At 55.7% G+C, this 11,375-nt stretch overlaps 3 protein-coding genes across 3 annotated transcripts; all 3 read left to right on the top strand.

Moving 5' to 3' along the window:
* The first annotated feature begins 32 nt into the window (after nt 1-32).
* On the top strand, nt 33-3,564 carry LCAT (lecithin-cholesterol acyltransferase). Its single transcript, XM_090260044.1, has 6 exons — nt 33-345; nt 1,081-1,237; nt 1,317-1,432; nt 1,525-1,620; nt 1,713-1,937; nt 2,801-3,564. Exons 1-6 carry the CDS (start codon nt 192-194, stop codon nt 3,373-3,375), a joined length of 1,323 nt encoding a protein of 440 aa, XP_090116170.1. The 5' UTR covers nt 33-191; the 3' UTR covers nt 3,376-3,564.
* Nucleotides 3,565-4,851: 1,287 nt separating this feature from the next.
* Nucleotides 4,852-7,362, top strand: PSMB10 (proteasome 20S subunit beta 10). Its single transcript, XM_090260045.1, has 8 exons — nt 4,852-5,034; nt 5,283-5,370; nt 5,460-5,557; nt 5,667-5,807; nt 6,017-6,132; nt 6,231-6,289; nt 6,915-7,066; nt 7,189-7,362. Exons 1-8 carry the CDS (start codon nt 4,976-4,978, stop codon nt 7,298-7,300), a joined length of 825 nt encoding a protein of 274 aa, XP_090116171.1. The 5' UTR covers nt 4,852-4,975; the 3' UTR covers nt 7,301-7,362.
* Nucleotides 7,363-9,259: 1,897 nt separating this feature from the next.
* Nucleotides 9,260-11,243, top strand: CTRL (chymotrypsin like). Its single transcript, XM_090260593.1, has 7 exons — nt 9,260-9,344; nt 9,912-10,015; nt 10,108-10,187; nt 10,308-10,389; nt 10,556-10,736; nt 10,822-10,955; nt 11,031-11,243. The coding sequence occupies exons 1-7, from the start codon at nt 9,281-9,283 to the stop codon at nt 11,190-11,192; spliced, it is 807 nt and encodes a 268-aa protein (XP_090116719.1). The 5' UTR covers nt 9,260-9,280; the 3' UTR covers nt 11,193-11,243.
* The last annotated feature ends 132 nt before the right edge of the window (nt 11,244-11,375 follow it).

Raw genomic sequence — 11,375 nt, 5'->3', positions numbered from 1 at the left:
AACGGAAGAAGGCGGAACTGAACCCAGGCCCAGAGCTGGCTCCAGCTCCAAGGCTGTGCCCCTTTCCAGAAAACTCTGGCCATCCCCATTGGCCAGACTGTCCCTCCTACTCGCCCCAGGGCCCCTCCCTCCCCCATCCAGATAAGGCCAGCCCAACACTGCTTCACTAGGCAATAGGCACTAGGTCTGGAATGGGGCTGCCTGGCTCCCCATGGCAGTGGGTGCTGCTGTTGCTGGGGCTGCTGCTCCCCTCTGCCACCCCCTTCTGGCTCCTCAATGTGCTGTTTCCCCCGCAAACCACGCCCAAGGCTGAGCTCAGTAACCACACACGGCCCATCATCCTCGGTAAGCCCCCACCAGGCCCCGGATGCACTAGGCCAGACCTTGGGGAGCTTGGGCCCTAGCCCCTGGTAGTCGACCCTGCCAAGGCCTTTCTGCCTCTGCATTAGCCCTGATACCTGCCTCAGTGTTTGGAGGGGTCAAAGGCTTGTCCTGCAGAGAAGTCAACCCCTTCCCCTCACCACACTATTCCTGTGTCTCAAGTTATCTACCCCAGGTGGGTGGAGTCGGTGGGGGTGGGGTGGGGTGTGTATGTGTGTGCCTGAGGGCTCGGTCAGGGCATTACAAGCTGTGGTCAGCTGCAGCCACTAGACCCTGGTCCAAGCCCCACTACTTCCTCAACCCCCACCCCAGCAAGGACAAGATGCTCAGGTCAGGAGAGCAGGAGAGGCCCGTCAAGGCCTGCCCCCTACTCCTAGGCCCAGCCCCCACCCCCAAATCTATTTGTTCCCACCTTGGACTTCGGCAGTAATGGAGAGACAGGCTAGGTGTTTGTTTTGCAAGGGCAGAGGTCAGTGGCCTTGGCCTCTGCACTTTTCCTGCCTGAGGAGAACCTAGCCTTTGCATGGGTGGGCAATTGGGGAGGGATGATTAGAAAGAGGACTGTGTCCTTAGTCCCCGGGGATTGAGGGTGTGGGAGATGGAGGCTGGTCACTGTAGTAGTGGGGTGTGGGGGTTAGGCTGGGGTGGGGATCACAAGGGAAAGTCCAAGGAATCCAGAGTGAAGGCTAGTGCCCGCAGTACCTGGCTGCCTGGGGAATCAGCTGGAAGCCAAGCTGGATAAACCAGATGTGGTGAACTGGATGTGCTACCGTAAAACAGAGGATTTCTTCACCATCTGGCTGGATTTTAATATGTTCTTACCCCTTGGGGTAGACTGCTGGATTGATAACACCAGGTATGTGCCATCCCCTCTGCCCCAGCTCCCTCCCACTGCCCCTTGGTTTCTGGCCAGCTGAATGTCCCACTGCCCCCAGGGTTGTTTACAACCGCAGCTCTGGGCGTGTGTCCAACGCCCCTGGTGTACAGATCCGCATCCCTGGCTTTGGCAAGACCTACTCTGTTGAGTACCTGGACAAAAACAAGCTGGCAGGTGTGTGTACTGGGGGAAAGGGTGGGACTCCAGGCTATGGAGGGCCTGCAGGAGCCATGGCCAGAGCCCCAATGCTGCTGCCTCCCCCACAGGTTACATGCACACCCTGGTGCAGAATCTGGTCAACAATGGGTATGTGCGGGATGAGACGGTGCGGGCCGCCCCCTATGACTGGCGGCTGGAGCCCAGTGAGTGTCTCTGCAGAGGATGGGTTCAGGGCTGGGCAGGTAGCACCTAACCCCTACTGTCCTGACCCCATCCACACCCCTGCCCCCTGCAGACCAGCAGGAGGAGTACTACCAGAAGCTTTCTGGACTGGTGGAAGAAATGCATGCTACTTATGGAAAGCCCGTCTTCCTCATTGGACACAGCCTTGGCTGCCTGCACTTGCTCTACTTCTTACTGCGCCAGCCCCAGTCATGGAAGGATCGCTTCATCGATGGCTTCATCTCTCTTGGGGCTCCCTGGGGTGGCTCCATCAAGCCCTTGCTGGTCTTGGCCTCAGGTGAGAAGGCCTCTGACCCCTTGCATCCTGTAGGAGGGTTGAGGGGTGGAATGAAGCTGACCGTGGGCCTGCCCTCACTTCTGCTTCTGCTTACAATGCCAGGCTGGGGGTATTATCTACCATCTCTGGGGCATGGCCCCTTCATTTTGCCCAAGAGTAGTGAGCCTGGACTAGATCAATAGACTGGCTCCTGCCAGAACCTTAGTGATGACAAAGGGCAAGTTTAACAGAAAGGAAGTGAACCCCATCAGTCTGACTCACTGCCTCGGGTTTGTTCCTGCAGCCTCAGGTCATACCCATCGGCTTTCAGCTGCCTTCTGTCCCTAGGAGCCCCTCCTGCCCTTCCCTGAGGAGTGGCACAGCTACCACCCATTGAGCACCCACTGTCTGCTTGGTCCAGCCAAACAGTCTTCCCTGTAGGGGCTTATGGTCAGGTGAGGGAAACCCTCTTCAGACTCCATCAGTTAGTGTCAAATATAGACAGGGTCTCATTTCACACTTCCCAAAACACAGCTCTGACCCCTGTGCAGCATAGGCTACAGGGCCAGCAGACACTTGCCTGAGAGAACTGCCAGCATCTTCCCCTGACCTTTTGCACATATACATCCATCCTCAGGAAAACTCCCTGCCCTCCTTTGAGGCCATACAGCTCTGTCTCACAGAGGTGACAGGGCTTCTCATGTAATAAGCACACATTAATCACCTACTGAATTCTGCTAGGCCTGCTCTAGTCTGGCTTGGAGTCACTGTTTGGATTAGGCTTGCACAAAACTAAGAATCCAGCTGACCTTGGACTGGATGGCAAGTTATGGGCTAGGGGCAGCCAAGCCTGGCTCCCTGCCTACCTTGCTCCATGTCCACAGGTGACAACCAGGGCATCCCAATCATGTCCAGCATCAAGCTGAAACAGAAGCAGCGCATAACGACGACGTCCCCCTGGATGTTTCCCTCCAGCCTGGGGTGGCCTGAGGACCATGTGTTCATCTCCACGCCCAGCTTCAACTACACACGCCGTGACTTTCAGCGCTTCTTTGCCGACCTGTACTTTGAGGAAGGATGGTACATGTGGCTACAGTCACGTGACCTGCTGGCCGGACTCCCAGCACCTGGTGTAGAAGTATACTGTCTGTATGGTGTGGGTCTGCCCACTCCCCGTACCTACATCTTTGACGACGGCTTCCCCTACACGGACCCTGTGGGCATGCTCTATGAGGATGGCGATGACACTGTGGCCACACGCAGCAGTGAGCTATGTGCCCACTGGAAGGGCCTCCAGCCACAGCCTGTGCACCTGCTACCTCTTAATGGGACACAGCACCTCAATATGGTCTTCAGCAACCAGACACTGGAGCACATCAATGCCATCCTGCTGGGTACCTACCGACATAATATCTCTGTATCCCCATCTGCCAGCCCAGGGCCCCTACCCCCTGAGTAACTATCACCCTTTGGCCCTGGCTGGGTAGATCAGTTGATTAGAACATTGTCCCCAATATGCTGAGGTTGTGGGTTTGAGTACCAGTCAGGGCACATACAAGAAGCAACCAATTAATGCATAAATAAGTGGAACAACAAACTGATGTTTCCCTTCTAAAATCAATTAAAAAATAATCCTTTGTTGCTATAAGCCTTGATATGTGTGTTGTGGGTTGAAGGGGAAGCATTAGGGTTCACACAATCGGATTCATTCATTAGTAACTGCAGGCCTGGTGCTTTGTGGAGCACAGGGCAAATCAGCTTTGCTAAAATCCAGGATTGAACTAAGCACCTTGAATGTACAGCTTCCCACTCTTCTGCTTGAGCTGTTAAGGCAGCCTGCCTTTGTGCCTGCCTCTGCTCTGGGCACAAGGACTGGGGGCAGTTGCACATACAGGCTGTGAGAGGGGGGCACATGGAGCCAATGGTTCTGAATGGGGAAGATCTGAGCTGTCCATCCCAGCTTCCAAAAAGGCAGGTAAGACCCCCACCACTAGCCAGGGCCTTTTGAGTCCTAGGTGGGTGATAGAAGTACAAGAGATTAGAACTGGGGAGTGACAGCCACTAATCAGATCATTTCACTAATGAAATTTTAATTATTAATAGAGGTAAATAGTCTAAAGTTTAGGGAGCACAAGGGGCTGAGTACTGTACGTCAAGAAAGCCTTACCAGAGGAGGTGGTGCCTCCGCTGAGATCAGACAGATGAGAAGGCTAACATGGTCCACTGTAAAGACTTGGTTTTGAGCCTAAGAGCAGTGTGCAGCTGCTCAAGGATTTAACCAGGGAAAGAGTGTACCAGATTTCCTCTCTGCAGGGTAGAGCTGTAGGGAAAGGGGGGCCAGCAAGCATGGGGAAGCAAGGGAGGCCAGTGCAGTAGCCAGGAGAGAGGATGCTAGCTGAGACTTAAGGCAGTAGTTTGGCAAAAGATGTGGATAGATAAGAGTCATTTGGGAGGTGAAACAGCCACTAGATGGACAGCCACCAGGCCCCTCTTGAGAGAGGAAAGACAGCACCTGAGGTAGGAAAGGTGAATGGACCAGCAACGTCAGCTTCACAGTTACCATGCAGAGGATGGAGCCTTCATGTTGAGGTTTCAGGGAAGGAGGCAAAAGAACAAAAGACAGCCAGGAGTTGGGTGAAGGAGGGTGACAAAGGACAAAAGGCCATGCCTGATGCTTTTGGGAGGCCTGTAATAATGCAGAGACCTGGCAAAAGGTCCAACACCCTTACGTGGATCACAGAACTAGGGGCTCAGACTGGAAGTGAAAGGAGCTGAACAATGGCCAGAAGGGAGAGATTTGTTCCTTGTTAGAGGATCTGGGAGCAGCAACGGAGAGCTAAGCAAGGTACATCACCCACTTCCCAAGCTGCTTAGGACCATAGGTGAAACTGAAAGAGGAGATGCAAAACAGGTCAGCGTCCCCAGAGCTAAGGTGAAAGCGAAAGCGGACGCAGAAGACTTGAAGTCCTGCAGAGAAGAGGCTTCCGCCTTTCTTGCTCCCTGCTGGTTCCACTCTTCTAACCATAGACCCCGGATCCCGGGACTGCCCTGACCGCCCCATGATGCTGCAAACAGCTCTCGAGCCCCGAGGAGGCTTTTCCTTCGATAACTGCCTGAGGTGGGAGATGGTTGGTCCCGAGCTGCCTGTACTCCCTGTAAGGTTTTTCCGGGAGTGGCAGCTCCAAGGGCCTTTATTCCTGGTGGTGAAGGGCTGGGGTCGGGGTGTGGGGGGAACATGTGGTGGTGGGTGACTTGGGTTCCCAGGCATACTCCGGGAGGTGAAGGAGACAGGGATGGAGTTGGGGGATGTGATGGGGGTCTCAGAAGAACAGAAACATGGTCCACTCCCCTCCGTTCCATTTCCAGGAACACATCCTTGGAACGCGCCCTCCCAGGGCACCAGGTACCTCATGCACGCAAGACCGGGACCACCATTGCGGGCCTTGTGTTCCAAGTGAGCAAGGGGTTTGGACTGGGTGGCGTAGAGGGGCGGCCTGGGATCCGACAAGCATTGAGCCAACAGCCCATTTCCTCCCTCCCCAGGATGGGGTCATCCTGGGCGCGGATACGCGGGCCACTAATGATTCGGTCGTGGCGGACAAGAATTGCGAGAAAATCCACTTCATCGCGCCCAAAATCTAGTAGGAATCCCCAGCTCCATTCTCCCACACAAGGACAGCCCCCTGGTGCCGGTGCCCTGTCCCTAGCACATCCTAGCCCCGCCCACAGCAAGCCTCCCTTCGCCCTCAGCTGCTGTGGAGCTGGAGTAGCCGCCGACGCCGAAATGACGACTCGGATGGCGGCGTCCAACATGGAGCTACATGCGCTGTCCACGGGCCGCGAGCCCCGCGTGGCCACGGTCACTCGCCTTCTGCGCCAAACGCTCTTCCGGTGCTGGGGCGGGGCTAAGGCTACCCTGGGGTGGGGCCGCTGCGGGGTGGGCGGGACTGAGAAGACTCGGGAGGCTAGCTCGGAGCTGGGCAAAAGGAAGGAGCGATGTCAGTCAAGAAGAGCCCGACCACAGGAAGAGGAGTTCGGATCCTGGGGAGGTGTTGTGGGGAGTGGGGCCTGGGGCATGACCACACCCACTCCACTTTAAGATACCGGGGCCACGTTGGTGCATCGCTGGTCGTGGGCGGCTTCGACGTGACAGGACCGCAACTCTATACCGTGCACCCCCACGGCTCCTACAGCCGTGTGCCCTTCGCAGCCCTGGGTGAGCGCTTCTCCCGGGTCCCCACGAACCCCGTCCCTGAGACCCTGGCCTCACGTCAGGCAGCAGCAGCTTACCTTAAATGCCACTACTGTCTGCAGGCTCCGGCCAGGACGCGGCCCTGGCGGTGCTGGAGGACCGGTTCCAGCCGAACATGACGGTGAGCGAGCGACACCTGCCCCCCAACTACGTGGTCATTGGTCGAAAGCCCACCCGGGAGCTTAGGGAGAGCAGAGGGACTCTGGGCTAGTCTGGAGGTCGGGGAAGGCTTCTCAGAGAAGGTGACGACTGAGGGGCCAGTGTTGTGAGGACAGAGGAGTGCTATTTTCCAGCAGACCACGGTCAGTGCCAAAGCTTTGGACTGCCCAGAGCAGTCAAAACTCTGAGAGGACAATTTGGAGCTGAGGAAGTGGTAGGTGGAGCCAGAGTCTGGATTTTGTTTGGGGTGGGATGGAAGTGGATGACGTATGTTGTTTCCGAGGAGCCTACGACCCAGAAAGAGAAAGGCAGTGAGTGACACGGTGGATTGGGGGCCAAGCGACCAGTGAAAGTGACTCAGAGAAGTTTGTGAAGATGGGGGCAGTGCTTAGTGGGAACAAGGCGTCTCTGGAGAGAGGAAGGCAGAGACCAGGGGAGGGGTAGAGATGGGGGCGCAGGGTGAGAGAAGAGTTTGGGTGTGAGCAAATAGTAAGTAGTCTGGATTTCAAGATTAACAAAGTCCCCAGGCTGGAGGCTGAGGGTGATACCAGAAGGGTCCACCAGGCCTCACACACGCATCGCCACAGCCGGAGGCCGCGCAGGAGCTGCTGGTGGAAGCCATCACTGCAGGAATCCTGGGTGACCTGGGCTCCGGGGGCAGCGTGGATGCATGTGTGATCACGGGGACCGCCGCCAAGATGCTGCGAACACTGAGCTCGCCCACAAAGCCGATAGAGAGGTAGGAGCAAGAGAGAGAGGGGAATCGCTGGGGAGGATGGGCTGTAGCAGGTAAGGTTGGGGGCTGCAAGAGGACAGGCCACATGATGGGCCCATACTGAGGCCTTTTCTCCTCTCTCCCAGGCCCGGCCAGTACCTCTTTGCCCCTGGGACCACAGCTGTCCTGTCCCAGACAGTGATGCCACTGCCACTAGAACTGGTAGAGGAAACTGTGCAGACCATGGAGGTGGAATGAAGTAGGCTGAGGCTTAGAGCTTGGAATAAGGGGAATAAATGAAGAAAATACAAACACCTGAACAGATGGCTGTGTTGTTCTTGGGTAGAGGGTGTGAGCAGCAGAGCTCTATGACTAAGGTAACATCCCTGCAGGGGTCACTCCTACGGCTCCGGTATCTGGTCTGGGGTGCCCTTTACCCATCACCATAGGCATCTACCCTGCTCCAGAACCTCAGCCCTGGCAAGCATTGAAGGCTGAAGGTGGAAAGCCCCCTCCTGACTCCACACCATAGAGGTCCCCCTACCACTCCCACACCTTGCCCTTGCCCTCTAGTCCACTGAGGACTGTCGTAAAACCTGAAAGGCTCCAAGGTACTCCCCCCATTTAGAGCCTTTGCCTGGCTCATCAGTAGCCCAGGACAAAGCCCCCACCCCAGACCCCAATGAAAGCTAATGTGCTGATAGAGGAGCTGTTCTCCGATCCCAAGGGCAAGTTCTCACAGAGCACTCCTCATCCCTGCTACACCTTTAGCTCCAAAACTTGAAGCTGGGCTGTGAGTAGGGGGATTGACTCCAAGTTTTCTGGGCTGACAGGGGTCACAGAGCTCATGTGGGGACAGATGACATGACACATTTATCCAACAAGTCTTTGCCCCAAGCGCCAGGCCCAGGTACTGGATACTGGTAGCAGCAGCTTGCCCTCAGAATGTCTGAGCTCTACTGGAGCTTTGCAACTGCCCAACCTCTGGGGAGGGTCTACTCTAGGCTGGATAGCCCTGGGCCCAACTGTGCTTTTCCCCTCAACATTTTATTATCTTTTAAAACATAAAACTTGAAAAATTGTACACTAAACATTTATATAACCCAACACATCTGCTTTACCACATATCTATTTATCCGTCCCTCTCTTCAACCATTAACTCATTTTTTTAAACTGATGTATTCTTGAATTAGTTGAAACTCACACCTCTAGAAGGAAGCCAGCCAACTTACCCATTGCCACTTTGCACACAGGGGCCTCTTCTCTCCCTTGATTCAAACTTGACAACAAAAGGGTTGTAGACACCAGGGGCTTGCCCACGAGCCACAAGGCATGGAGGTTGTCAGAGATTCAGTGACTGTCACCCTTCTACCGCCATCTTCCATACAGGGTTGGGCAGTCACCAAGGGTGCACACCTTGCCCTCCTGTGCACCAGGCCCCTCCCAGGCATTTCATCATTAAGAGTGTGGTCTTTGGAGCCAGACAAATGAGGTTTGGGTCCAATGACACCATGTGCTGGTGGGAGAGTCACCATCTGTGTGAGCAAACTGACTCCTGTTCTAAAATAAAGAATCATTGCCCTGACCAGGTGGCTTAGTTGGCTGGACCATCTTCCTTGTACCCACCACAAGGATGGAGGTTTGATTCCCAGTCAGGGCACATACCTATGCTACAGATTTGATCCTGTCACAGTGCCTATGGGAGGTAACCAACCATTCGATGATCCCCTCCCCCCCCTAAAATCAACAAACAAATCCTTGGGTGAGATTTTTTTAAATAAAATGAGGAATTCACAACTGCTAGAACCCTTGTCCTTGCCCTGTACAGCAGAGCCGATAGAGCTGGACATTTCCTCCACCAGTCAGGAACACCCTAGGGTGCTAAGCAGGCTTCTCTGAGTCTGGTGCCCTTGATAGGCTAGGGGGACTTCCCTGATCCCAGGCACCAGGTGGTCACCACAGACTAACTGTAAGTCCTTAGAACCAAGTCCTCAGCAGTTGGGATGGGAAATGGTTCAGGTAGTCAATCAGAGGCCAGGTTTTAGAGGGTGGAGGTGAGAAACTCACACCTGGACTCCTTCTGATAAGTCCAGGCCTGGATCAAGAACCTTGGCCTAGAGAGACCTTCCTCCATAAGCGTGAGATAGAGCTGTGCCCATACAGCTGGCTTGGCTTCATGCCTGGAACTTTAGTCCAAGGACGAGGAGACCTATAAAGCCAGGCCCAGTTCTCAGCCTCATGCCTGCCAAAATGCTGCTGCTCAGCCTGACCGTTACCCTGATCCTGCTCGGCTCCTCTTGGGGTGAGTGGGCCTGGATCAGCCTTGGCTCCCAGCACCAGCCCAGGCTTCCTGCCCAGGGGTTCAGGGAGGGGGCCAGGCTTTCTGGAAGGGAAGCAGGTGGAGAGAGTGGGTAAAGAAAAAAGGATGTGCCAAGCCTTCAATGAGGCAAGAGGTGGACAGGAGCTCAGGCCAGGCTCAGGAGCCAGGGACTATTTAGGAAGCTGGAAAATGAAGGTTGGACATATAGTTTCAGAAGAGCCCTCTGGCTGCATGAAGCAGCAGGGAGGGGCCAGAGGGGCCAGATTATCCGAGGGGTCAGTAAGACAAGTGGCCAGGGCTGGAGGGTGCAGATGGAGTTGGGGAACAGTGGGGAGTGGGCTGGAGATAGAGTGGCAGCACTTAGGGGCTAGTTGAATGGGAATGGCCAGGAATTGCAGGGCCCAGAAGGAGCTCAGGGTGAGAAGGGCTATTGATGAGACCTCTCCATTTGGACTCCTCTGGGGTGCAGTGCTGGGGGCATTTGGGAGGAGGAAGGGGGAGAGGTGGCCTGGGGTGTGGGAAGCAGGTTCTCACCAGCCCAATGGTCAGGCTGCGGTATTCCTGCCATCAAACCGGCATTGAGCTTCAGCCAGAGAATTGTCAACGGGGAGAACGCAGTGCCAGGCTCCTGGCCCTGGCAGGTGTCCCTGCAGGTACATGCATCTTGGGGATGGGGCAGAGTCCCAAGTGTTTCATGCCTAGGCAAAGCCTGAGTTCCCCTCCCACTTCTGACCCCTGACCCCAGGACAGTAGCGGCTTCCACTTCTGCGGTGGTTCCCTCATCAGCCAGTCCTGGGTGGTCACTGCTGCCCATTGCAATGTCATGTGAGTGCTTCCACACCACCTGCCCCACCCCAGCCCACCTCTCCCCACTTCTTTCCTATAGCTGTCCCTCTCTTGTTGCTCTACCCTCCCTTTGGCTGCCTAACCCCACTCTCACTGCAGCCCTGGCCGTCACTTTGTTGTCCTGGGCGAGTATGACCGGTCCTCCAACAGTGAGCCTTTGCAAGTTATGTCCATCTCGAGGGTGAGTGCCTAGACTGCAGATATGGGAAGGAGGAGTGGACAGTACAGGTGGGTGGTATCTGGGGATGAGGAATTCAGGGCCTGCCCTGGCCTAGCCCCCTTGGCACCCATCAACCCTGCGGGCCTGTGCTCACCCCATCCTACATGGCCCCTTCCTGGCGCAACAGGCCATCACACATCCATACTGGAATTCCAACACCTTCAACAACGATGTGACACTACTGAAGCTCGCCTCCCCAGCCAAGTACACAACACGCATCTCACCAGTTTGCCTGGCTTCCCCAAATGAGGTGCTGCCTACAGGCCTCACTTGTGTCACCACTGGCTGGGGCCGTCTCAGTGGCACAGGTAGGAGCTCGGGCCAAAGATCTGGGTGGAGAGCTAGGGTACGGACAAGTCATCGGAGGCCTAACTATCCCCTCCTGGCACACAGGCAATGTGACCCCAGCACGCCTACAGCAGGTGGCCCTGCCCCTCGTCACTGTGAGACAGTGTCAGCAGTATTGGGGCTCACGTATCACCGACTCCATGATCTGTGCAGGTGGCTCAGGGGCTTCCTCATGTCAGGTGAGCACCAGCACCCTGTCCTGTCCTCTGGCACCCACCAGGCCCCCATGCTGACTTCTCCTGTCCTTCCCTCAGGGTGACTCTGGAGGCCCTCTTGTCTGCCAGAAGGGGAACACATGGGTGCTTACAGGCATTGTCTCTTGGGGCACCAGCAACTGCAACGTGCGCGCACCTGCCATGTACACTCGGGTGAGCAAGTTCAGCACCTGGATCAACCAGGTCACGGCCCAAAACTGAGCCTACCCACAAACCCCTTCCCTCTTAATTCAATAAAGATCCCAGACTCTACCCTCTTGTGTCATCTGGTTTGTCCTCCTGGCTCACAGAAGTCTATCCCCACTTGGATTTTGTCTTTCGGCACGGCAGGATCTTCCTAGAGTAGCCATGCCCAGGCTGGGCCCCCCCACCCCTCCTCCTGGG

Source organism: Furipterus horrens, unplaced genomic scaffold (genome assembly GCF_987537825.1).
Source record: "Furipterus horrens unplaced genomic scaffold, mFurHor1.1.pri manual_scaffold_13, whole genome shotgun sequence".
Classification (NCBI taxonomy): Eukaryota; Metazoa; Chordata; class Mammalia; order Chiroptera; family Furipteridae; genus Furipterus; species Furipterus horrens.
The sequence above is the reverse complement of the archived record's forward strand: the minus strand, read 5'-3'. Positions and strand labels throughout refer to the sequence as shown.